This window comes from Etheostoma cragini, chromosome 13, assembly GCF_013103735.1.
Source record: "Etheostoma cragini isolate CJK2018 chromosome 13, CSU_Ecrag_1.0, whole genome shotgun sequence".
In the NCBI taxonomy this organism is placed as follows: Eukaryota; Metazoa; Chordata; class Actinopteri; order Perciformes; family Percidae; genus Etheostoma; species Etheostoma cragini.
Window position 1 is genome coordinate 24,438,172 of NC_048419.1, and position 26,887 is coordinate 24,465,058.

General features: G+C 39.7%; 2 protein-coding genes and 2 long non-coding RNA genes across 4 annotated transcripts in view; 2 read left to right on the top strand and 2 right to left on the bottom strand.

Moving 5' to 3' along the window:
* Positions 1-3,523: 3,523 nt before the first annotated feature.
* On the bottom strand, positions 3,524-26,226 carry LOC117955344. The gene is made up of 4 exons (XR_004659016.1): positions 26,215-26,226; positions 23,906-23,914; positions 5,577-6,128; positions 3,524-4,048 (listed from the first exon to the last, which is right to left on the bottom strand). It is a non-coding gene; the product is annotated as an uncharacterized LOC117955344 (long non-coding RNA).
* On the bottom strand, positions 6,746-9,815 carry LOC117955335 (microfibrillar-associated protein 3-like). The gene is made up of 3 exons (XM_034889765.1): positions 9,586-9,815; positions 8,330-8,619; positions 6,746-7,629 (listed from the first exon to the last, which is right to left on the bottom strand). Exons 2-3 carry the CDS (start codon positions 8,580-8,582, stop codon positions 6,902-6,904), a joined length of 981 nt encoding a protein of 326 aa, XP_034745656.1. The 5' UTR covers positions 8,583-8,619; positions 9,586-9,815; the 3' UTR covers positions 6,746-6,901.
* On the top strand, positions 10,956-20,946 carry fam114a2 (family with sequence similarity 114 member A2). The gene is made up of 14 exons (XM_034889761.1): positions 10,956-11,222; positions 12,238-12,476; positions 13,414-13,513; positions 14,069-14,170; positions 14,675-14,781; positions 15,183-15,317; positions 15,409-15,573; positions 16,536-16,659; positions 16,794-16,879; positions 18,204-18,293; positions 18,891-19,015; positions 19,374-19,446; positions 19,846-19,899; positions 20,542-20,946. Exons 2-14 carry the CDS (start codon positions 12,258-12,260, stop codon positions 20,641-20,643), a joined length of 1,482 nt encoding a protein of 493 aa, XP_034745652.1. The 5' UTR covers positions 10,956-11,222; positions 12,238-12,257; the 3' UTR covers positions 20,644-20,946.
* The window catches only part of LOC117955345, a 24,972-nt gene continuing 20,297 nt past the window's right edge, over positions 22,213-26,887 (top strand). The window contains exon 1 of the long non-coding RNA XR_004659020.1: positions 22,213-22,254. This is a non-coding gene — a long non-coding RNA (uncharacterized LOC117955345). The remainder of the gene's footprint in view (positions 22,255-26,887) is intronic.

The window sequence follows — 26,887 nt, forward strand, 5'->3', positions numbered from 1 at the left end:
TTAATGAAAATGAATGAAATGAATCCAGGCCAACAATTACTAGGCTGTTTGCATAGCTCAGTATTCTATGCAAAGAAAGTTATGTATAAGTGAGTGTGGCTGCCCTACATGTTGCTGTAGGCCCAGTTTAATATGCAACATCATCTTATACTATACTGGATGTGTTGGAGGAGGTCCCTGGCCCCCGGACTATGATCTAAAGACTTCGGTTTCGAAGACTCATTTCGAAGCAATTCGTACATCACATCGTAAGTCAAGGTTTGTTTCTGAAAGAGATTTTAGGAAAGGAAACGTCAACGTTTCAGCTTCGGCGCCAAATTATCTCTCAACACATTGTTCTAGAAAAAAATCTGAGCATCACAGTAAGAAAAGCTGAGTTTGTTCTGAACATTTTGATGGATAGATAGATAGATAGATAGATAGATAGATAGATAGATAGATAGATAGATAGATAGATAGATAGATAGATAGATAGATAGATAGATAGATAGATCCACATTAATGTATTGAGTGATGTCTGAGCAGTGACCGGCCAGGGACTGTCATGTGATTCAGTCTGCATGGTGAGGTAACGTGCTCTATGAGAGTGTGTGTCATGGTGATAGTGCAAATAAGTCCAATAGCGCAAGGATAAAGTCTATAGACGAGCATTAAATATGGACAATACAAGAGAATAAACATGTTATGAAACACATGGGGATCAGTTATATGCAAAAACGCCCTTAGAGGGTTAATAAAGTGAATCCTAGAAATGTGGGTTAAAGCGACAGTTCTGCTCCCGGCTGTTTTTTGTGTTTTATTTTCACAGTGAAGGGTTTTTCGACAGCAGTCAAAATTTTCGGCTGTGAATGCACCGATGTCAGAGCTGAGGTACGGATGTAGTGTTTGAACCAACATCTCCTCCCAGTGGCTCATTACCAGCATTACCCGACAGGGCAGGAATCACCCCCCGGACCAGCATTTGCAGGTTTCTGTTTGTATTTACAGTATATTAAGTATTGTCAGTTAAAGGATGCAAACCGTTGCTTTTGGCCCCTGAGAGAGTAAAGAAGCTGTGTATCTGTGTTCCTCATCCTGCTTGGGCCTCTGACTTCTTCTTAAAAACTCTTCTCAGCCACAGATACAGGTACCAGGGGATTTAGAGAATGACTCCTCGGTCTTAGATCACATCACTCCAGTTCTGAGGTCCGTACAGTGGTGTAGTCTACGTGATATGCAGGTATACACAGTAAACTCCCTAAAACTGCTCCAGGATTTCCAAATACCCACTTAAATATACCCAATGACACGTAACAACATATTTTCCAAACATTTTGAATTGTCATCTGTGTTTTTCTTCTTCACTAGGGCTAAATAAAGGTATTTCCACCCTAAATCGGTGCATAAAAGTGTATCCCATTACAGGAAGTAAAGTCGAAGCTCAAAACCTCCCTGGGGAAGACACCCAGACCCCCCACCTTGATATCCCAAACCCCAAAAGGCAGATTCAGGCCAATACAGTATATTTAGTACAGTATACCCACCACTGGGTCCTTCCACTGAATAATTGATTTTAAACTATTTCTTGTGTTTGTTAAGCACCGAGTGGTTTATTCCTGATAAGCTGCTACACTGTGACCGGGGCTTTAAAGTGACACCCGCCAGCCAGTCAAATGTGGATGAAAATGTACTTTTGGCGGGTAACATTGTAGAGTAACTAGCCAATTTGGCCGGTGATGAAAGAATCAAATAACTCTGTGTTTGCTTGAATCAGCCAGCTGCAGAAACAATGCGACAGATTGCCAGATCGGTCTGCTTCCCGCCAAGACATAGGAGCGGTTTTGTGTGTGTTTGGCTTTGAAAACATAATCTTGATCTGGCAACACTGCTTGTAGTTCTAATCCTACATTTCCCAGTGACGACCATGTGGTGACGGGCCGTACAGCCGTTGGCTGCGTGCCTATAGCGTGTGTTATCGATCAGGCTACGAGCTACGCTGGAACGGAGAGGAACCGCGTGTAGAGGCCGAGCTTTAAGCCCCCGAGGTGCTGCTCCACGGGTAGAGTAATTCACACACTTTTCACCTTTTTGAGCGATATGAATCCAAGTCATAGTTGCAGTTAATTCCATTAATTTCCATGACATCTTACTTGGGTTTCCAGAAACATCACTGCTTGTATGCATGCCTATGTAGTGTGGTGTGTGTGTGTGTGTGTGTGTGTGTGTGTGTGTGTGTGTGTGTGTGTGTGTGTGCTTCCCATCTCCCAAACCTCCGCATCTGCTGCAACTCTCGGTTCTTTTAAATCAAGACCGAAGACTTTACCTTAAATATTTGTTCATTTCACACCCGTCTTACTCTACATTAGCGGTTTTTAGTTCCTCTTTGACAGATGTTTTGGATAGTTTTCAAACTGCTCTTTAACGTTTTATGTAAAGCACCAGTGTTATATGATGTGTCATACAAATAACAGTCTCGTTCTTTCATTTAAAAGCTCGAAATGAGCTCTAAAAAAAAGGTTCAACACAAAACAACAATCATTTTAAACGTCTTTATTTCTTTTTTATTGGAATAGAACAGACAAATCTCTCGTTTTTTATGCCTTGCAATCCCGTTTATACACACTTCTAGTCCTATGGACACCCAGGATGTGGACACACTGTGTGTTCATATATCTACACAAAACAAATTAATACACACCAAACGTCACTGGAAACACATCCAGAGAGAAAACGCTGCATCAGCGTCGTCATAAAAAATTAAAGTCCCTGACATTTTCAGACGTGCCCATCAGAATATGATTCATGTCACCACGTTGGACATTAGAGCTCCAATGCAAAAATAATAACGTTTTATATATTTATGTTCCTCCGCTGCCTCTGAGAGGAGGAAGGAGCTGGAAGCTCGGTCTTTACTGTCCAGCATAGTTTTTTAAATTCCCCAAACTGTTATTTTGTTTTTAACCCTTATGTCTTCCCGCCAACCTGGAAATCTAAAATGAAAAACCCTTTTATCAAGGTTACGGTCGTCTTTTCGACCACTTTTGTGGCTTTTCCCCCGATGATTTTGTCACTTTTCAAAATGTGTTGACTTTTTCTGAGCCTTATGAATTTTTCGTAGATTTTTCTTTAATTTATTTCACTTTTTTTCACTTTTTGGGTCATTTTTGTTACTTTTTCCGACATCTTTTCCCATTTGTGTCACTTTGTTTGAGATTCGTTCACATTGAAGTCACTTTTATTGACATTTGTTCCAATTTAGTCACTTTTGACATTTTTCTCTTTTTTTTTTACACTCTTTTAAAGTTCTTTAACCAAAAGTAGTTAACTGATTGTTTAACTTGTGAGGAGCGTTGTTGGGAACCATCCATGTTGCTTTTTTGGAAAATTTGTTTGGAAAAAACCCAAATTTCAGAAAGCGGTCAAATCTGACCCGGGGACAACAGGAGGCGGTTTCCTTCTTTCAGTCCCCCGAAGCAAAACCTGTAATTAACTGCAGAATAAAGAGACACAGAGACAGCAATCAGTTCTGTGGAGGGACTTGTTCTTTGAGACATTATGTCAAAGTCTTCCATTTCTTCCTGAGTGTCAGATAGATTGACAGGAAAACCGAACCAAAACAATGGAATAAGGAACATTTTGTTCTGTAGAAGCTAACTTACAGCGTCTTCTGAAGTATACAGTATTGGTCGCATCACTAACTAGCTGTGTGCCCACAGAAGTCCTGCCACACAAACATGAAGAATTAAACATACTGCAGACAAGAGAAAATAGTATTCAGAGCGTTGTGGATGCATTTTGCATTTCATTTTGGCAAGCTATCTAAGCATCAGGGCAACAAAACAAGAGGAAAACAGCCTCATTCTTCCTCTTCTAAGGAGGAAAATTAGCTCTTACAACCCACCACACATACATGGAAATATAAATATATATTTAAGTCAAGAGAAAATAGAATTTGGAGCTCTGTTGATGCATTTTTGGGCAATTTTTTTTCAAAAATTGTTCTTAAACGGCTTTTTGATTCCTTAAGTAAGACCACTGTAAGCTCGAGAAAAGACTAGTAAAATGTAATCTGTGCATGAAGATACTTTCATACAGAAAGGAGGAGGAGCATGACTCAGCAGGTGTTTTGCAGAATTTAGACAAGTTTGTAGCAATTAAAAATTGAGAAATTGTTTGAAAACTGCTTTTTAGATTCCTGAAAGCCAAACTGGACCAACTGCACTTCCTTTCACTGGGTTACGCAGATCTCATATTTATTTTGTTAATAACATGCGCTCATCATGCTTTTTGGTTTTTTCCCTTTGAGTTATATAGATTTGTGCATGTTATAGGTTTAGAAAGTGAAAAAGTCCCGCCCAAAGGCACTTAACATCTCATACAGAAAACACAACATTAAACCTGCTTTCTATCTGATCTCCAGCAGGGGGAGACTCCTTAAACCTGCTTTCTATCTGATCTCCTGCAGGGGGAGACTCCTTAAACCTGCTTACTATCTGATCTCCTGCAGGGGGAGACTCCTTAAACCTGCTTTCTATCTGATCTCCAGCAGGGGGAGACTCCCTAAACCTGCTTTCTATCTGATCTCCAGCAGGGGAAGACAAGTGCAGATGACAAAGGTCAGTCAGTTTCTATATAAAATCTATGAAAAAGTAAGCCACGTCTTTATTTTTAAGATTATTTTTTGGACATTTAGGCCTTTAATTGACAGGACGGATGAAGACACAAAAGGGGAGAGAGAGGGGGGGGAATGACATGCAGCAAAGGGCCGCAGGTGGGAGTCAAACCCGGGCCCGTTGCATCGAGGTGTAGACCTCTACATATGGGCGCCCGCTCTACCCACTGATCTACCTGGGCGCCCAAAGTGGTCCAAAATGGTCTCAGACGCTAGTTTGAAGTCTTCTGCAACACAGAATGATGTTAATGTTTTGAATCATGGTCTCAATAATTCTCTAATCTGCAATAAAGCGGGGGGTGTTTTAGGGCGTTGCTATAATCTGATTGGCAGTGAAAGTGTGTAACGTAACATAGAGTGTAAGGGCTCTTCCCTCTCTCCTCCCCCCCCCATTTAAAATCCTCACATCAGAAACAAGGACGGCTCATACGACTCATAGCAGATCTCCACAAACCAAAGGGTGATGTCCCACGTGCTCTGTCCATTAATATTACACAGTCTAGGTTAACAAAGTGCTCCAAACAGCTCTATTGTACACATGTTATAATGCTCGCCTAGCTGCTAGCGCGGCAGGCCCTCATACTCTGCTTCTGACTGGCTAGTAGTCCTTACTTAGCTACTGAGCATGTGCGACTCCCAACAATGAAGGAACAGAAGTGAAATGCCTCACTCTGTAGCTAAAACAGATAGCTCATCACACAGGGTGAAAAGAGGAGCTGGAGCAATGTGCAGTACAACAAATATATGGTGTTTTTTGAAAATTTAACCACATAAACCTTTTCTGGTACAACCTCTAAATACAATAACTGTATGATCCTGAAGATGAGCATTTACCTAATACATGCTTACAAGTGAGAACACTGCAAGCTCGACAAAAAAATAGTGCAATGTAATCAGTGCATGGAAATACTTCACGCAGGAGGACATGACTCAGCAGGTATTCTGCAGTATTCTGATCACCACAAGTGTAGTCATAATGTGGTAGAGCTGGTAAAGCTAGCCAACCATCTCCGGGAGAAACAAAACCGCAAAGATGAATCGATTCATTGAAATTAAAAACCTGTCATAACGATCTGATTGCAGCGTCTTTATTTACCTACCTTTATTTCAGTTACCTGAAAATCTTTGAGTTGTGGACAAAACAAGACATTTGAGGACGTCATATTGGCCATTTGGGAAACTCGGATCCACATTTTTACTTTGACCATTTTCTGACATTTTAGAGACCAAACAACTAATCCATTCATGGAGGAAATTATCAACAAATACATCAACAATAAAAATAATCTCTTATAGTTACAGTTCCTAATACAATCTAACTTGTACATGGCAAGATAGCTGGCTTTTGGTTTCAACCAGTTTGGGTTTCTTTTCTTACTCAAACCGTACAACAAGAGCTGGAGCCAGGATTCGATAAGAACGAGAACCGAAAAGCAGAACTTGATAAGTTCAAATCTAAATAATAACCAACCCCACTCTTTTTAGCACTTGTAGTTAGACACATAGACACTTCACTGTGTGTTATTCCAGATGGGATTCAGGCTGTGGTGGTGTATACCCGTGGTCGCCAACCCTTTTTTGTATCAAAGGCCATTTCAAAATGTCAGGATTGAGCCTGCAGTCATATACCAAGCCCCCTTTGTGGTGTATTCTGTGAGTATTGGCCAATCAATGGCAGAGTATGGCAGGTCTTCACAAAATCATGATTGGGGGTGTAGGCGAAAGAGGTCATTTACAATTTGAATTGGAAGAAAATAGTATTGCTTAGGACCCGGTATTTAAGTCCCGATATCGGTAATGGTGTTGAACATTTTAGAACGATACCCAGCCCTACTGCTGATGGCTTTGAAAGATGTCATTTGGCATGTGAATTGGAACATTTACAAAAAAACTCTTGCACACGTAGTGCTAGTGTGCCTTGTGGTTGCGCTACTGGGTGCCAATGGGGGCCAGGACTGGGCACCGAATTCAATACTTTATAGGCACCGACTGACCGGTGTAGAGACACGCAGGAATAACTGTTACACAGAGACGAGGCTCATGTAGTAAGGACTGAAAAATAGTTAAAGATTTGTGGTGTTATGTTGCGATTTGTTTTTGTTTTATAAAATTGGTATCCAAAAAGTGTTGTTTAGAAACAGTTATCAAAGTCACGGTATTGGTACCAAGCCAAACGGCAAATTTGCATGCCAAATGACCTCTTTCAAAGCCCCATTTGATGCTGGCACGCTACCTTGAGCCAATGGTGGTTTACACGTTGCTCTCATAGGAAGCACTCGTTTGTGTGCCCGGCCTATCCTCGTCGCCCCCCTCCCCGGAAATGGTGTGAACTGAAACTATGACATCGCTTTTCCCTCCATTTGACAGCAGCGCCTGACACACCTCCGCCCCCTCCCCGTATCGGTCGGCGTAGGAGGGGCCTATAGCTTGCCTGTTCCTGGACGCCGACGGCCCGGCCTGCTCCACGGGGTGCAGCCCCGGGTTCGCCGTCTCGACTCCCTCCTCCCCGGACGTGCGGCAGTTCAGGATGAGCGGCGGCAGAGGGACGCTCCGGGCCAGATCCTCCATGTGGCGCGCGAACTCCATGGTCTTGTACTGCGTCACCTTGGCGAGCTCCAGCGTCTTGGCCGACGTGACAATGGGAATGCGCTTGGCGACCTCGAACGCCTTCTGCAGCTTCTCGGCGCCCTCTGTGCGGAAGAACTCGTTGATGGCCCGCTCGGTCTTCTTCAGGTGGCTGCTGACCATGCAGAGGCGCGTCACGTTGAGGATCATGATGATGGTGAACGTCACCAGGCAGACAATGACGTAGTACAGGCCCAGGCCGGTGCCGGTGCCGTGGGCCACGCGGAGCGTGACCGTGTAGTTTTTGGCAGCGCCGGCGCCACCAGAGGAGACACATGTGTAGCGGCCGCGGTCCTCGAAGGAGACCTCTGTGATGTTCAGGGCTCCGTCTTCCTGAATCTGCCACTTTCCGCCTAAAGCCACAACACATATGAAACAACAAGACAGTTTAACCCTCGTGTTGTCTGCTCGTCAAAATTGAAAATCAACACTTTTGCTGATGCTTTTTAATAGTTTTTGACTTTTTCTTCTGTTTTTGTCGCTTTTTTTCAACACTTTGGACGTTTTTTTACAATGTGTGTCCCTTTGTTGGACGTTTTCAACACTACGTAACTTATTAACTTTAGTTTTACAGTTATTTTTGTAATTTATGGTCAATAAACCTCATTTATAGGAAATTATACCTAATGTTTGAGTTAGAAAAGCAGAAATAAGGACTTATTGAGACTAAAATTAAAGGAATGGATGTTGATGATAATCACAGACTGGAATATGTCAACTTTTACTCAATACTATTTCAACAACACTTCAATTTGTTTTTTCAAAAGGCTATAAAATTTAATAAGACACCCCAAAACTAATGAAAAAAAAGATTTGACCTTGCCAAAGAGTAATGTTATTTTGGGTAATTTCAATTGGGTAGTCATGAGGGTGACTTGTGATGTGAGTTGAGAAGAAAAACAACAGGGAAAACATTAAGAGCAGATTGTAAAATTATCATCATTTTAAGTGAAAGCTGAAACAATAAACTGCTTTGAATAATTCTGAATCTGGACAAAAGCCCTAGTAGCAAAAATAACTCAAAGCACCCCCCCCCCCCGCCCATGTCCTCACCGAGCAGAGGCCCTTTAGAGTTGTACCACTTGATGTCATCGTAGCCTGCGGTCCCGTTACACTCGATCAGCACGCTGGATCCCTCCTTCACCGTTATGTCCCCGCCGGAGGGGACGCCGGTCCAGGCCGGATGAGCGGAGGACACACCCTCCGCCTCTGATCCATTGTTAGCCCCGTCGGCTGTCCAGCCGGCGGGCAGCAGGACCGCGAGAAGCAGCAGGAGGGACAGGTGATGTTTCTGAGGCGGTGACATGTTGAAAGCAGTTCTGCTCACATTAGACAAGACAAACCTGCAAAACAGGGTGAGGCAACGGTAAGGGCCCACGCAGCAACACTGGACTGTCTTCATACTGTGCGTTGTTGATCAAGTTTTTACCGTATCGGCACTCTTGAGTGATTCCACACACACATGCACACAAAATCCCCTCTGATTTCAAGTCAATGGTCCTTACCTGAGACACAACTTAGGTATAGAATACATAACTGGCCTTCCCAACAACAGCCTGCCTTCTCATCACTTCAGTTTCTACTGCGATAGAGGAAGTCAAATAAAAGTGGATGATGCAACACACACACACACACACACACACTTTACTCAGTTTAATCTGTATTTTTTGTCTTTTTAACCCCTTTATTTGCTCTTCTTTTTCTCTTATTCCCCGTTAGCTAGGCCTACATGGCATGCATGTGTTTTCATTGTCTTTGTTTGTTTCCCTTGAAAGTCATTTTTACCTAGGTAAATGTTAATTTGATTGTTCTCTTTTGACTTTTCAATGCCTCACACAGCCACGGCCCTAAAAATAAAGTCACTTTGATTACAGTTAATAAAGTAGACTTCATGTCCAGGAAGCACGTATACATGCTAATCAAACTGCATTAGACTAAAATCTCGGTAGAAGAAATAAGAGTAGGCCGACAATTATGTAATCCATATTATCTATTTACAAACTGACTGTTTTTGGTAACATGCTAGCCTGTATATGCGGATATTTAGTGATAGTGTAGCCAACTAGGTTATAGTTAAAAAAAAAAAAAAAAAAAAAAGTAGGCTCTAATAGGCCGTAAGAAATCGTTGATTTAAATGATCAATAGCCGATCGTTGCTGTTATTACGAAAACTCTGGCATCATACTGGTGTACCGAGCACATTCATAAAACTAAAAAACTAAAAAACAAGTAAGAAAGCAACACATAAGACACGAGCAGATTTCCCAGAAACCCCAAACAAACCGACTCTGAGTCAGCTGTTGTTCCCACCTGATGCTCGCACAGCGACCAGAACCCCCGATCCTGGACCGACATCGACGCCGGATCGATCTTGAAGCTGGATGTAAGTATGACGATATTCCCTTCTTAAGTACTATTTAGTTTAACTCGATTTATTTCGATTTATTTTTATTCAGCCATGTCTTTAAGCCAAACAGGCACGAGGAGTAAGTCCGGGTCCGTTCACTTCCTGGTTGATACTGTTGTTTCATGTAGGTCAAGGAACCACGTGAGCGTGTGAGCGTGCGTGTGCGTGTGAGCGTGCGTGTGCGTGTGTGTGCGTGTACGTGTGTGTGCGTGTGTGTGTGTGTGCGTGTGTGTGTGTGTGCGTGTGTGTGTGTGTGTGTGTGTGTGTGTGTGTGTGTGTGTGTGTGGGCGTGTGTGTGTGGGCGTGGCTTAATCTTTATTCTAGCCTGAAGGTGCAGTTCCACCTGGTGGTAGCTTTTTGTTTTCTCTTTATTTATTATATATCTTGTCTCTCCAGTCCAAATCTGTCAGCACTTTTCAAATACTGTACCATCCCAACGTGCTTTAAGTATCTGTCCTACGGAAGAAGATTGGTGCCACATGTGAAAAATGTATGAATGAGTTCTGAGTTTCAAGTCAGAATTCTGACTCTCATCTCCAAATTATGACTTGTTATTAAAACACGTTTGATTTCTTGTATTTGGAAATTAGATGAGATTTAGATTAGATTAAACTTTATTGTCATTACACAGGTACAGGTACAAGGCAACAACATTAGTTAAGGTCTAACCAGACGTGCAATAGCAGCAGGTGCTGGATATACACTGGTTCCATGAGTACAGGACATGGATATGTACTGAATAAATATAGAGATGAATACTATTAACATAATTTTACGGATAGATTTTTCCTATGAATATAATATATAGATAACTAGTATTGTGAACAAGATTTACAGCTGAAAATATGAATACAAAATAATAAAAAAATTAGCACGTCGTGAAATTCCACCACCGTTTTTTAACTTTTATATTATTTTATTCTATGAATTGTACAATAGTCTGTAGTACTGTGGAAGAGGATTAAGGCCACATGGGAAAACATGGGCATGAGTTCTGAGTTTGGCCCTAATCCTCTTCCACAGTATTACACACTATTATACAATAAATATATGTATTTTTTTTTTAGTATAAAAATGTTGTTGTAATATGATGACATGCTTATGTTTATATTATTATTTTCAAATTCAATAAATCATAAAACAGACATAAATTACCGTAAAAACTTAGGCGCATATGAAAATGAACCGAACTGAACTGAATTTAAATTACACGTATCGCGTTGCAGAATCTCACTTACACGCTAACGCTTTTATTTTGAAATGGTAACCGGAAGCTGTGGTTACGCTGTTGGGACCTGTTCAGTGAAAACAAAATGTGACGTGGCTAATCCTAGTGGACAAAAAGAAAGAGGAAAAACTGAATCATTGCCCTGTTTACTGGGTAACGAAAGGGCGTTTAACGCGAAGAAACGTACGTTTAAACCGGAATAAAGACGATAAACCTTTCGTGTTGTTGGTTTTGGAAGGAAGCCGTTAGCAGGCTGCGCTGACGTTGACGTTGACGTCAACTGCTAGCATCGAGACTTTGACAGCAGAAAAGGTGAGTTTGGACCCAAAACAGTGTCATGTTGCTTTAACGTTACATTATGTTGTTTTCCGACTAAGTTGTACGTTGGTATGCTATTATAACAGCACATTGATAATAATAACTAACGCTCCTTTTAGCCATATTGCCAAATAGTCATTAGCTCATCAAACTAACGCAAGCTACTGACGCAGCATCGCTTAGTTAGTTAGATAGTTAGTTAGTTAGGTAGATAGTTAGTTAGTTAGGTAATTAGGCATGCATATAGCAAATAAACTAACGTTAAGTCAGTAATAGGAATACTAATTGCTATTGGAATATGTGACTTAACGTTACATGTCTAAATGTGAGGTTTATGTAACGTGTTTCGTAATTAAAGTTCTTGTTCTTGTTGTGTATGCATGCACAGAGCTAACGTTAGGCTACTGTACTTGTAGACACTTACAGGATACTGCTTTCTTTTTATGAATTCAACCCCCCTTTTGTTGCAGGATGAGTTTTAGAAAACCCAGACTGGACTTTAGACCAACACTATCTTTAGCTGCACGGATAAACAACAGTTTAAAGTCACACATTATTCCAAATTATGCGTCTTGAATGCTGTTGACTGGGTGCTGTTGAAATGCATTCTGGGAAATGCATGATACCACTAGGACTGGTTAAAGGAAAGGGAGTTGAAGCATTTTATTACAAAGTAACTCTTGGAATTTGGGTTGCACAATATTGACAAAACGGGATATTGCGATTGTGGTTCTAACGTAGACGTCTGCTGCTACTTGGACACGTCATCAGTGATAAACCTGAGGTCAACACGAGTTTCGGGTCTTTAATCAACAGACACCCTCACTCGGGTGACCCTGCTGGGGGGGGGGGGGGATCGTTCCCCGGCCTGTATCCACGTGCCGAGCTACTCCAAAGGCGTCGTGAGGCTTTTTCGGCCGCCTCAGAGACATCTTTATGGCCCGTCTGCACTGTTGTTCTTTTATAAAGCCCGATATTATCCCCTGTTTGTTATACTTTCACTCTGCAGGCATGAACTGAGGCATCAAGATGTCAGACAGTGAAGCTACAGCAGCGGAGGGTCCAGAGGTGCCACCAGAGACTCAAGACGCCTCTCCCGCAGAGACGCCCGACAGCTCCTCGCCGACCACGCCGGACAACTCCACTGACGTGGCGCCGACGAGGAAAGCCAGGAGGAGACCAGACGTCACGCCTGCACCCGAAGCTGAGGAGATGCCCAAAGTAGAGGAGAAGCCAGCAGAGGCCCAGGTGAGATGATTGGTGTTGATACTGGTTAGAGAAGGGCGCATCGTGTCCTCTTTGTGTTGGTCAGTAGGCCTGCACAATATATTGGGGTTTTAATAAACACAAAGTAAATAAATATATTAAATTATCTAGCCTGGATGCCGGCCAAAGTTAGCCCCGCCCACAGCGTTTGAGGTCGGGAAGTTCAGTCTGGACGTTGTGGAGCAACTATGAACAAGAGCTGTCGGACCAATCAAGTTGTCAGGGCGGGCTTTATACAATGATTGACAGATGATGTAACTTAATAAACCACGTCACCAAAGAGCACTTGGGTTGAATTTGTTCACAACAACAGCCCACGATGCCCTGCACTGCACAGGCTTCTATGACTTGTCCAGAGCTGCTGTAGCTGTAATAACAGATATAGCTAATGGGTGTAACTCACCATGTGTTCTACCACACCCATGGTATTATCTATGAGATACATCCAAAGAGTGTATGGATGGATGGATTCTGTAAAGCTTGTAACGTGGATGTAATGTCATCAGCGTTTCCTAAACTGCCGGGGCTGTCGGCTAGTAGCTAACCTAGCTAAGTATCAGTATTAAGTATTAGCGCTAGCTAGTAGCATGACATAATGATTACAATCTTTGTTCTCTAAATACATCCATTGTTTATTTAGATAAGCATGTAGACAGTCAGGTACGATGAAAACACAATGTTTAACAATAGTGAATATTTTAGACAATAAAACGGCGAGTTCATGAGTTATATGAGTTATATAAGAGTTATGTTATGAGTTATAATCACAGCCCAATGACTCATACTCTGACTAGAATCCGACAATGTCAGGCTAGAAATCATCATTAGAAAACCGCACTTTATAATGTAACTGTTTCTCTCTCTCTCTCTCTCTCTTCTCTTCTCTTCTCTTCTCCTCTCCTCACGTCCCCTCTCTCAGACCCCAAGTGAGTCCACAGTGTCTCAGGGAGGTTGGGGGTACTGGGGCAGCTGGGGCAAATCCATCCTATCCACAGCAACAGCTACCGTGGCAACTGTGGGTGAGTATGGACCCCCGACTGTAACTGTGTTGTATACAATGTGTATGGCAGGGATGCTCCATGTTTCTTTTTTTTTTATCGTCATCGCGATATCTGTAGCACTTAAAATGTAACTGTCATTCATTTTGTAAAAACTGTTTTCTGTCCTTCTTCCCATTTCCAGTCACAGCCTGTCACTCTCCCCTGTACCGACGTTAACGTAACGTTACAGCCATAATGTTGTACTAACGAAGTGTTCATTTAAACCAGAAATACTTGAGACTCCACTCCACCCAAAACGACTTAGTTCAGAATGCCGACTTGTTATGTCATTGGGATATATGATCCCAAATGCTACTTGAAATATAATATCAACTTTTGTAATGTAAATGCAGCTGGGAATAAAATAAAATAAAATACATTTCTTTGAAGAAATCATTTCAATTCACTCTAAAAAGTGTCTTATTCTTTCACTTTTTCCGCCCTACATTGAGTATTATTTGTGATAATCCTCTGTCTCACCTCACTGTCTTTCTGAATGTTACGTCTTACACTGTGTCTGTCCTGTCCGTCCAGGCCAAGGGCTCACTCAGGTGATCGAGAAGGCAGAGACATCGCTGGGAATCCCCAGTCCCACCGAACTCTCTGCCCAAGTGGAGGAAGAGCAGAAGCAGCAAGGTAAAAGCGGGATTTATGGTTGTGTGGAGGCTCCACGCAGCCGTGGCCTACGTAACCGGCCTAAAGTCTACACTTGTGCATTTGTGTGTGCGTCAAACTCCTTTTTAAAAGAAAAGCCGGGCCGGTGTGTTTGCGTACATATAGATTTCTAGGTAAAATATACACATACAAGAGATTGACATATACATATTTTTACTGCTTTTTGTAACACAGTGAGGACATTCAACATTTCTCCAGCAGAGAGCGATAGAGCGCTTGGTCTGCAGTAGATATACGTCCCTGTGGCGTAGATTGCACGCAGAAACATAAAGTGGCCTTTATATATTATATGCATATAATTATAAGTATATTGCATGGGTTAACGAGTATGTTGCATCCGTTTACTTGGATCTAGATTTCATGTACACACAGATAAATGAATATGAGTGACTTTATCACCCTTCCCCTCCATATTGTGGGAACCTTGAGTAACAGGTTGTCTCGCGTTGGTTTCTTCTCCTGCAGGTGAAACACGCAGTGAGACGGACAGAGCGGCAGACGATGGACCGGCGGCGGCGGCAGGAAGTGCGATGGGCATGCTGTCGTCCCTCACCAGCGTCGTCCAGACCACAGTAAGCTGAAATATCCTCTGCCTTTCATTTTCTCTTCCTTGGAAGGAGGAAAAAGAGAAGTTTGCAGACACACATCCAGTTTTTCATGATGGGGCTGACAAGAGAAGCACCGCATCTTACGTGCAGAATGGATACTGAAAACGTTACGAGAAATAGCATGTCACTGCCATTTGTTCCAGTTACTCGCCACTATTTAGCGTTATTTCAATACTATTCGCTTTTTATTCCTCCTTTTAAAATGTTGCAACACAGTAAACTTATGCATGACTCTGTGCTGTCAGGTGAAAACTGCGTAATTTAGTTGTTTCCTTCATGGGTTGAGAATATTTTCCTGACTTGTTAGGTCCGTAAATCCTTTTCCAAAACCTTTTCAGACAATTCATATGACCTTCTTTTCCCAGGGTAAGACGATGATCACCGGCGGTCTGGACGCTCTGGAGTTCATCGGGAAGAAGACGATGGATGTGATAGCAGAAGGCGACCCCGGCTTTAAGAAGACCAAAGGACTGATGATCAGGAACTCCACTCTGTCTCAGGTAGGCAGACTGGGGCCAAACTTCAATTCAAATTCATTTAAAGTATCAAATCATAGTTATTTCAAAGGGTTATTTCAAAATTGGGCCGTAGGTGTTGAGGGAGGCTAAGGAGCGCGAGGAGCTGCAGACAGCCGATGAAGAGGTTTCAGATTCCCACAAGAAGGCGGCCGCTCACTACGGGATGCTGTTCGATGAATTTCAGGGCCTTTCACACCTCGAAGCGCTGGAGATTCTGTCTCGAGACAGTGAGTCCAAGGTATGATGGGAGTTTAATTCCCAAACAGAACTCTAAATATCAGAGGTGGGCACACGAGTTGCACAACTGGACTCGAGTTGCAAATTTCAGGACTTGAGATTTGCCTGACTTACATTTATAAACAACTCAACTCGACTTTGACTTTGTCTTCAAGACTCGAGACTTGGCTCAAAAGGACTTGACTTTTTAGTCTTCTTTTTGGCAGAGGTTTTTCTTATTTTACATTTAACGTTTGTATGATATTTGTATGATTTACTGTGTAAGATGAGTCATCTTACACAGTAAGATGCATAGCATGTTACATCAAAGTCAGGCCTGCTTGAAGAACACCATTAATGCCATAAAACCATTATGCCTAAATAGTTTCAATACAATTTATTTAAAAAGGAAGAAGGTTTTTGATGATGACGAATTGTCAAATATAAGATGGCAGCAGGCTGCAGACAGCTGGGGCCGGTTGCACCAACTGGTCTGTACTAAGCCACCGGCTCCAGCTGTTTTCGTTGTAATATTGAAAATAAAATCAGACTTTTCATGACAACTGTCTTTTTAAACTGATTTCAACGTGGGAACAGCAATAGATCATCAGTGACTTGTGACTTTCTTGACTTGTAGCAGCGACTCGACTCCACTTGCTTGATTCTCGCCCCGGTGACCCGAGACTTGCTTGTGTGACTTCTCCCACCTCTGCTTAATATGACATGCTGAGACATGTCTTTATGTCTCATTTAGCATAAAAAAAGAGCTTTTACCGCAAGATGACTAACATTGAAGAAATGGTTTGTTTAGCCTGTTCTTCTTTTAACATGCAAAAACCTTTTTATTTTATTACTTTTTTTATTTTTGTCTCTCTATGTCTCTCAGTTGTTCCTGTTGTTATGTTACTCTTTTTAACTTGCGGAACAGCTTCAACACAAAAACGTGTGTGTCTGTCTCTGTGTCTGTCTCTGTGTGTGTTGTAGGTGAAGTCCGTGCTGACCACTCTATCAGGAGAAGAGCTGCTTCAGCTCAGAGAAGAGCTCGATTTCATTAAAGACTCTTTCTCCCTGGTGGAGTTTGATGATGAGGAAGTGGATGAGAAGAAAGGTAACCTCTCTGTAAAGCTGTTAAATAAAACATACAAGCACTCCAAGGGAAATACAGCATCATGTACTGTATGTACATATACCAGAACTAATGTCCCACCTGAGATGATTGATTGCATATTTGTGATTCTCCAGACGAAGACGGCTCAGAGTTTGAGAGGGAGTTGACGGAGGCATTGGAGGGCCTCCATGTCACTGCCACAGCTGACAGACTCAGCAAGGTACCATCAGGGCTGCTCAATATGTAGTTGTTTTTATTGTAATTGCAACATCAACCGGTGCAACAAACCCGTTACAAAAGGCTGCGACATATCCTGATAGACACTATTTTTTTGTGTAAGTTAACAGAAAATATCAGTGGAAAGCTACACTTTAGAAAAGTCCTTCTTCATTTAGTGGTGCCTATTTTATTTTATTCAATTTTATGTTGAATTTCTTTAATAAAAACAATTATTTTCTTTTGTTCACAATAATATCTTTAATATCTAACCCTGACCCATACGATTATTAGTAGATAATAAAACCGATAACAGATATTTGGAACCAATATGCATTTGCAGTTGCAAAAACTGAAATATTTTGATCCAAACAAACATTTCTTTGGATATTAGAAACACTCCAACACAAAAGTTAGTTTAAATGCTTTAAAGTGCTCATATTATGCTCATTTTCCAGTTCATAATTGCAATTAGAGACTATATCAGGATAGGTTTATGTGGTTTCATTTTCAACAAACAGAATATTTTTTGTTGTACTGCACATTGCGGGAACTTCTCATTTCACTGTGTGTCAAGCTCTCTGTTTCAGCTGCAGAGTGAGGCATCTCACTTCTGTTCCATCTTTGTTGAGAGTCTCACACATGCAGTACCTAGGTAATGACTACTAGCCAGTCAGAAGCAGAGCAGGAGGTCCCTGACAGTACCTAGGTAAGGACTACTAGCCAGTCAGAAGCAGAGCAGGAGGTCCCTGACAGTACCTAGGTAAGGACTACTAGCCAGTCAGAAGCAGAGCAGGAGGGCCCTGACAGTACCTAGGTAAGGACTACTAGCCAGTCAGAAGCAGAGCAGGAGGGCGTGCCACGCTAGCAACTAGGCGAGAATTATAACGCGTGTTACAAAGTGAAGGAAGTGGGCTGGACTACCATAGAGCATTTTGTGAACAGTGTTTTCTGTCCCTTTGGGGTGGACGTTGGGCTTTTTTAACTTTGTAAACCTATAACATGCACAAAAAAGATATAACTCAATAAAGGAAAGAAAAGCCAACAAGCATAATATGAGCACATTAAGCAATTATGTAATAAAACTGAAACTATACAGAATACACAGTCAAAAAAAGCAATAAATAGGAAGAAAAATATCTTCCTGGAGTCTAAACATGCCAACGTTTTATTGTGAGTGTTGCAGACTGCTAACAGATCTGTAGAGGAGCCAAAGTAGCGCACTTTTTAATTACTAACTTAAATGGTTAACGGGTTTTACAAACCTTAGCAATCTAGTCCAATGTCAGTGTTGCTCTGTTAACATACTGGTCTCTAACCCCCCCCAGGCCTGTAGGAGCACCTGCAGCCAGATCACTGACATGAGCCGACCAGAAGGGGAAGAGGAAGACAATGTCAAGAAAACCCTTTCTGTGGAGGTATGCTGATATATGTCTCCTTTATTATTCAGGGACGGCCCATTGAGGGCAAGCTCTCCTTTCCAATGACGCCCTGATTACACGTCTTATAACATTACAATACATATAAAAATTACTAAACACAGTAATTAATATATACTGCAGGGTTTCCTGCAGTACTTTGCCGTCATGGTGGCCGCCTTGACTATGTCATCCAAAAATATATATATATATATGTGTGTGTGTATGTTTATTGGGATATTTGCCTTGTTACCCTGCATATTAACAGAGAGCGCGACTCCGACAAACACACACACACACACACACATACACACACATACATCGTGCAAAAGTGTGGGCAAAGCCACGTCGGCTCTGTGGTTTTGTTGAAGTCACAGTGAGTCACATCAGTGCTGATAAAGTGGTTACAAAGGTGTCACACAGTGTTGCTGCGATATGATCTTAATGGAGCGACGAAAGCTGACTTTACATTTCCTCTGAGACATTCAGACACAGTGGATTCTGTGCCCTGATGACTGACTGACAGGCTGAGGTTTGTAAGGCAAGGCTACATCATTTTATTTTGTCTGTCTGTCTGTCTGTCTTGGATGTTGTCAGGAGGTTCATGCCGCAGCCATCAGGAGTCTGGCGGAGCTGACGGCTCGGTCCATCGAGCTGTTCCACAAACTGGCTGAGATGATCCTCTTCACCAGCGGCAGCACAGAGGCCAGCGTCCTCTCCCAGTAAGACGCCGGGGGGAGCCATGCTGTACAAATTCACAGTTCCATCTGTACTTACGATACGATAAGCTCAGATAAACCTTTATTATTATCGCACAGAGACCTTACGGTGAAGTTTAGAGTGCCAAAACTAAAGATGCATCACAGATACAAACAAGATGAAAAGATGTTAAATAGAACTTTAATTGTAAGTTAACAAAAATCAGTGAAGACATTTTTACAATAAAATAGGTCAAAATGATTTAAGAAATAACACACTTAGGACGGGACAGAACATATTGCACATGATTTATGATGATTGTAATATTTTTGCACATATGTTGTTCATTTGAGTGTGTTTTTCATGTCGTCTTGTCCTCAGGTTAACTGTTGTTCTGTGTAAAGAGATCTCACTGCTCTCCAAAAAGTTCACCTCCTGCTTAACGACGGCGGGGGTAAGTGAGATGATCCTGAACGTAGCTCTGGTTGTCAGAGAGTTTGGTATTTCACTGCATTTTAATGTCAAAGTAGAACCGGATATGGGAAATGAACATGACGTCCATTGCCAACCAAACTGCTGAATCTATTGAGGATCAAACCATCATTATTTACTTTTATACATTCAGTATTATCATGATGGGTGATAGTGTTGTATCCTAGGTTTGTGGAAGACTTAGGTGCACATCATTTGCAAAGGGGCTTAAATGTCCTAAACATTTGTTTAATTTAAAAATAAGAAGTCTTAATTTTTGGACCATTATTACCCACGCTGCTGTTCTCCGTTTTGACACATCATCACTGCTGCTGTTAACCTGAGAGCTGAGTGTTATTGATCTGAACTTTCTGTTTTACAGTCAAACGAGAAGGGAGACGTCCTCAACCCGCTGATAACAGGAGTCTTTTTAGAGGTTTGTGCCACAGCACCATCACACACATTGTAATAAAGTCCCACTACTGCACTGTTGCAATTTGATTTCTATCCATTTTATTGCCTGTATAACAGGTAACAGTGTCAAGTACCAGTAAGTCTCTAAAAATGGCTTTTGATTGACTTGGAAAAAATGCAAAGACACAATACCGACATGTGTAGTTCCTTTTGGACATGTGTGTTTCTTTACAAGGTTTTATTCACATTTTGGCTGATTTCACTTTTAGTTGATTTGACATCCCTCCAGAGACAGGCATTTAAAACCTCTTTGAGACTTTCTGTTTAACTAGAAACCGCTCTGAAGTTGCTAGTGCTAAACCCCCCAGACTCTGTTCCAAAAAGCAGTACTTTTAGCGTTTATAGAGCCAACATATCTTTACTATATTGGTACCACCTGTGTGGGTGTTCGGGGCCTTTGCAACTCTAAATATTATTATTATTTGGAGAGTAAACGGACCAATTGAATGGGTAATAAAAAAAAAACTTTGGGAACCAGAGCATTTAAAAAAAGTGGGGGGTCACTGTTGAGCTCTTTTGGGCTTTACACAAAGACAAATATATTTCAGAATGATATTAAAATACAGCCTCGCGTTGATATATCACGATTCTTCTTCCCTCACAGGCGTCCAACAGTGCGTCCTACATCCAGGACGCTTTCCAGCTGCTGATGCCCATCCTGGAGATCTCCTACATCCAGAGGAGAGCCGAATCCACCGAGCAGTGACCAGCTGGTGTCTCCCCACCCCACACCCCCCACACCCCCCATCGCTGCCATGACGCTGGGACTGTGACACAGCAGGGAACTGACATATATTTAAAACCTGTTTCTTTCTTTGGTTAATGGTCCGTGGCGGCTCTGTGCTACGTCTCGTTTCCAACTCAGGACAAAGATCCATTTCCCACCTGGGGGGAAGAGTGAGTTCTTGTGAAAACAGTGTTCATGTTTGTTGCTCGTTTAACTGTTCAGCACAGTCCGTGGACTCATTATGTCGAGGAGGTCTGGATCTACCGGCTAAGGGAGAAACCAATGCATTGGTTTTAGACGTATTGTTCTTCTTTTTACTCTAACATACTCTCATTTCTTTCCAACAGCACTTGTCCTCTTAACTTCAAAATCTCAATTCTGCCTCAAAGAACACTTAAAAGAAACACATACGGATGCCAAAACCTGTTTTAATTTGTAAAAAAAAAAGTAAATGTCCAACACAGACTATTGTTCTTTAAGTTTTGGGCAACCTTATTATTATCCTCAATCATGAGCAGACAGGCTGTAATCTATATTTGACACTACTGTAGATCTACTAATGCCTGTTTTTAGATTTGAATCCGATTTCTTTTCCTCTGACTGTGTATATTCACTTGTTTTAAACCACAATATCAGCGTTAAATAAGTATTACCTGTTACCTCTGAAGTATTTCCTGAGTCCCTGTCTGGATCTGTTTCTCTTAAAGGGCCAGTGTGGAACGGCTTTATTATCAAAATCGCTGGTGATCCTTCACAAACTTGTCCTTTTGCATTAGTATTCTCCACCACCATCAATTTCGAGGATTCCTTATTGCTTGAAATTTTACATTTGCATTTCCATGAACTGGGGTAGACGCTCTATATTCATGCGCCATCTTGAAATACGTTAGCCGGTGAGGGACATACAGGTCACACTGCTCCGTCTTTTGCGTTTTTAACCGTGACATAATAAACTCCCAGGTGATGCTAATCTGCTCACGGATGTCATCGCTTCCCGGCCTTGCCAAGTTTAAAGAAGGAAACATGGAGGACCACATGTGTTCAGAATCCAAATTTAATGAACAAGAGTCGTCTTCTCTGCCGAGAAAAAGAAAAACGGAGATGGACCAGAGCAGGAGAGTAGCTATTTGAAGCGTCAAGGCCACCGTAGCTGTAATACACTCTAAGAAATATCTGTAATTTACCAGTTGTATGACTGTACATTTGAACAGAAATCGTCCCTTGTACGTGACTCACAGGTATATTTCTGTTAATTTACAACATAACTGAAAGGGATATGTTTTTTAACCATTGGCACATTTATTTAACTGAAAAATTCTGTTTTTTAATCACGGTAGAAAGTCCAGGTAATGAGCTGCCAACACTTTCATTCATTGTGATTTCTAGATTTTTTTTTTTTTAGATTATGTCTCAAATGAGTTATTTTATGGATTTATGTCTTAGAGTGTGCGTACTTGGAGCTGCGTTGATTATGATATAAGATCTCAACGCTAGATGGGAGAAGTTCCTTCACTTTGGACCTTTAAACTAGCCCCAGAATTAAAGACTAAAGAAAACCATGACTTGATAATTGAAAGCAAAACCAGTCCGGTCTCGTGTTTTGCTCTGGTGGAATTGTTGAACACACAAAAACAGAGTAACGCGTCAGACTCGTTTGGCCACACAGCTTCTATATTTAATAATTCTGCCTCGCAGTCCCTGATGAAACATTCAGCTCTGGTATCTCTCTGGTTAATTCTTCATTTCCAATGTCCAGTTAGGGGGAATGCAAACATACAGATAGAGAGAGAGAGACCCAGCCCCCCCCTCTCCTGAGGAAACCCATTTCTGCCACCGGTACCCTGGATCTGGTTCTTTGGGTCATGACCCAGCTTTCACGACCACAGGTGATGATCACGGTCATCAAAGTATCTTATTCATGCAACTCCAGCGTGACTTCAGGGTTTATTAATCACCAAAGGAGCTTCTGTCTGCCATAAAGGTTATGATGGTCTTTAACCCTCGTGTTGTCTTCCCGTCAAAAATAAAAATCATTATTTCTATTGACTCTTTTTATCAATGTTTATAACTATTTTTTTAATGTTTTTGTCCCTTTTTTTCAACACAATTTCTTTTTTTTTAAATGCTTGTCATTTTTTTGAAATTTTTTACAGTCCGTAACACTAACTTATTAACTTTAGTTTTACAGTTATTTTATGGTCAATGAACCTCATTTATAGGAAATTATACCTAATATTTGAGTTAGAAAAGCAGAAATTAAGAATTATTTAGTCTAAAATTAAAGGAATGGATGTTGATGATAATCACAGACTGGAATATGTCAACTTTTACTCAATACTATTTCAAAAACACTTCCATTTGTTCTTTTAAATGCTATAAAATTTAATAAGACGCCCCAAAATTAATGAAAGTAGAGATGTGTACTTGACAAAGAGCGTTGTGTGGAATCAATCATGTTATTTTGGGGAATTTTTAAATAAATAAAATAAAGCTTTTTAAATAAAGGGGCTTTGCTGTATGTCCAATCTGGGATCTGTGTGTTTACGTGTAAGTAGAGCCACGAAGGTTTCCAACATCTGACTCTGTACCCTAGCTCTAATACGTCGGTACCATCTGCAAAATGTTCTTAAAAGTAGAATATGTGGTGAGTATCGGCTTGGTGGTCGAGCGAGCTAGAGAGAGAATGAAGAGAGGGAGTGCTGAATTGGATCTGATGGTTTTATCAGAGTCCGTACTAGAAAACGATGTATTACCAGGTAAGTAGCACCCAGTGGGAATCTGCCGTGGTTGATGGTGCATACGACCATATGACTTTTTAACGTCTTCTTCAACATGCTGTACTCTTTTTTCAACCTACTTTACAATTACAATTTAAATTTTTTTTTTTTACATACCATGTATCTAACTTTTTTATTTACTATTTTCCAAATACTATACATACATTTTTCAAATGGCTGTACTGACTTCGGTAGACGTTCCATATTTGACTGTTTTCTCACTTTTTGACAAACCATACTATGTTTTTAATGATTTTTTTCATCGTACTACATTGACTTTTTTGACATGTTATATTATGACTTTTTCTACATACTGTGACATTTTAACACTTTTCATGACGTACTATAATATTACTTTTTAATGTCTTCTTTGACATGCTACACTATGACTTTATGACTTTTTGACATATTGTAATATGACTATTTTTAACATTTTATGGTATGACTTTTTTCATCATTATGACTTTTTCTTACTTTTTCCGTAATGCTATACTATGACTTTTTTTGACATACTAAACAAATACTTTTTATAGCTTTTGTTGACCTACTATGCAATTACTTTTTAGATTTTTTGGAAATACTACATATTATAACTTTTTCTTTCTTTTTGACCCACTATTGTAAAGGGAAAAATAACATTTAAGCATGATTTCATATTATCCTTCTGTAGTATTCATAGAATCACATTCCTATGCTTTGTGTTACATTACTTCATTCTGTATGTGTCCTTTTGAAGGAGAGTCGCAGCTGTCAATCACATGGATATAAGACTGTGATGTTTCTGTTAAACTGCGCCAGTCAAACACACTGTTGCTGCTGTTAAAGCTTTGAAACTGTTTCACCATTTATGCTTTGCAAAGTATAATAAGAATTCACCAAAGACCAACTCTTGTTGTTCATTTTGCTCATTTGTCTTTATTTTCGTTTCAATAAAGTCTCACTTCAAAACCTTTCCTCACCTGCTGTACAGAAAACCTCCGCAACACTACACAATTACTTTTTAGACTTTTTAATGTATTATCTCATATACGCATATATTTACATATATATATATATATATATATATATGTATATATGTGTGTTACATGCTCAAGAACTGAGCATCATCAGTACGAGAGAAAAACAAAGAAAACCATGAAATGTACAAGTTCTCAGCAAAACGAAAATATATATTTTTTTTAAATCTTAGTTTAGTTTATGACATGCTATTCTATGACGTTTTTATGACATACTATAACGTTGACTTTTTATAACATGCTATACTATTACTTTTTCGACATACTATCCTATGACTTTTTTCTACATGCTATACTATGACTTTTTACAACATGCTAAACAATGACTTTTTTTGACATGCTGTACTATGACTTTTTTCGACATGCAATACTATGACTTTTTATGACATACTATGTTATGAAGTTTTTCAACATACTATACTGTGACTTTTTATGACATACTATACTATGACCTTTTACTTCATGTTATTCTATAACTTTTTTCGACATACTATACTATGACTTTTTATGACATACTATATTATGACTTTTTATGACATGCCATATTATGACTTTTTATGACATACTATACTATGACTTTTTTGACATACTATACTTTGACTTTTTATGACATGCCATATTATGACTTTTTATGACATACTATATTATGACTTTTTATGACATGCCATACTATGACTTTTTATGACATACTATATTATGACTTTTTTCAACTTCCTATACTATGTCTTTTTATAACATACTATCCTATGACTTTTTTTGACATGCTATGATATTACTTTTACGACTTGCTATACTATGACTTTTTTCAACTTCCTATACTAAGTCTTTTAATAACAAGCTATACTATGACTGTTTTCGACATCCTATACTATGTCTTTTTATAACATACAGCATGCAGCCTTGGGACAGTCAGAGATGGATTACATTTACAAGTATTAGAAACATACAATACTATGACTTTTTATATTTTTTTAAATACAATACTAAGACTTTTTATAAACTTTTTCGACATAATAGACTATGACTTTTTATATTTTTTTAAATACAATACTAAGACTTTTTATAAACTTTTTCGACATAATAGACTATGATTTTTTATATTTTTCAACATACAATACTATGACTTTTTAAAAATTTTGCAACATACAATACCATGATTTTTTTTATATTTTTCAACATACAATACTATGACTTTTTATGATATTTTTGACTTACAATACTATGACTTTTTCAACATGCTATACCATGACTTTTTATGATATACTTTTTATGACATACTATATTATGTCGTTTTCCGACATGCTTTACTATGACTTTGTATCACTTCCTATACTATGTCTTTTTATAACATGCTATACTATGACTTTTTTCAACATGCTATACTATCACTTTTTATGACATGCAATACTGTGACTTTTTATGACATACTATATTATGAAGTTTTTCAACATACTATACTGTGACTTTTTATGACATACTATACTATGAACTTTACGTCATGTTATTCTATTACTTCTCTCGAAATACTACACTATGACTTTTCCTGACATGTGATACTATGACTTTTTTTTTAATGCTATTTTATGGCTTTTTTTTGACATGCAATACTATGACGTTTTCGTCATGGAATATTATGACTTTTCATGACATGCTATACTATGAGTTTTTTCCACTTCCTTTACTATTTCTTTTTATAACATGCTATACTATGACTTATTTCAACATGCTATTCTATGACTTTTTTCCACTTCCTTTACTATCTCTTTTTATAAAATGCTATTCTATGACTTTTTATGACATGCTATTCTATGATTCTTTTTTACATGCTATACTATGACGTTTTTCGACATGCTATACTATGACTTTTTATGACTTTTTGACATACTATACCATGACTTTTATCAGTTTTTTGATATATTATACTGTGACTTTTTTATAACTTTTCGACATGCTATACTATGACTTTTTTCAACATGCTTATACTATGACTTTTTATGACATACAATAATATAACGTTTTTCGACTTGCTATTCTATGACTTTTTATGACATGCTATACTATGACTTTTTTCGACATACTATACTATGACTTTTTATGACTTTTATTAGTTTTTTGATATATTATAATATGACTTTTTTATAACTTTTCAACATGCTATACCATGACATCAGAATCAGAAAAGGTTTTATTGTCTTGGTGAAAGGTGCAAACCTAAACAACAAATAAACAAACATATTAAACATAAATATAAAATACAAAATAACAGAAATAACTAGTATATACATACAAAGTAAAAGTTAAATGGAATGAATGGAGTACAAAATTTGCAACAAATATATAGTATACATATATATATATATTTCCAATGGGCTGATGTAAAGTCCAGGATGAAGGTCAGTGCAGGTGTAGTGGATGGGGGGGGGGGGGGGG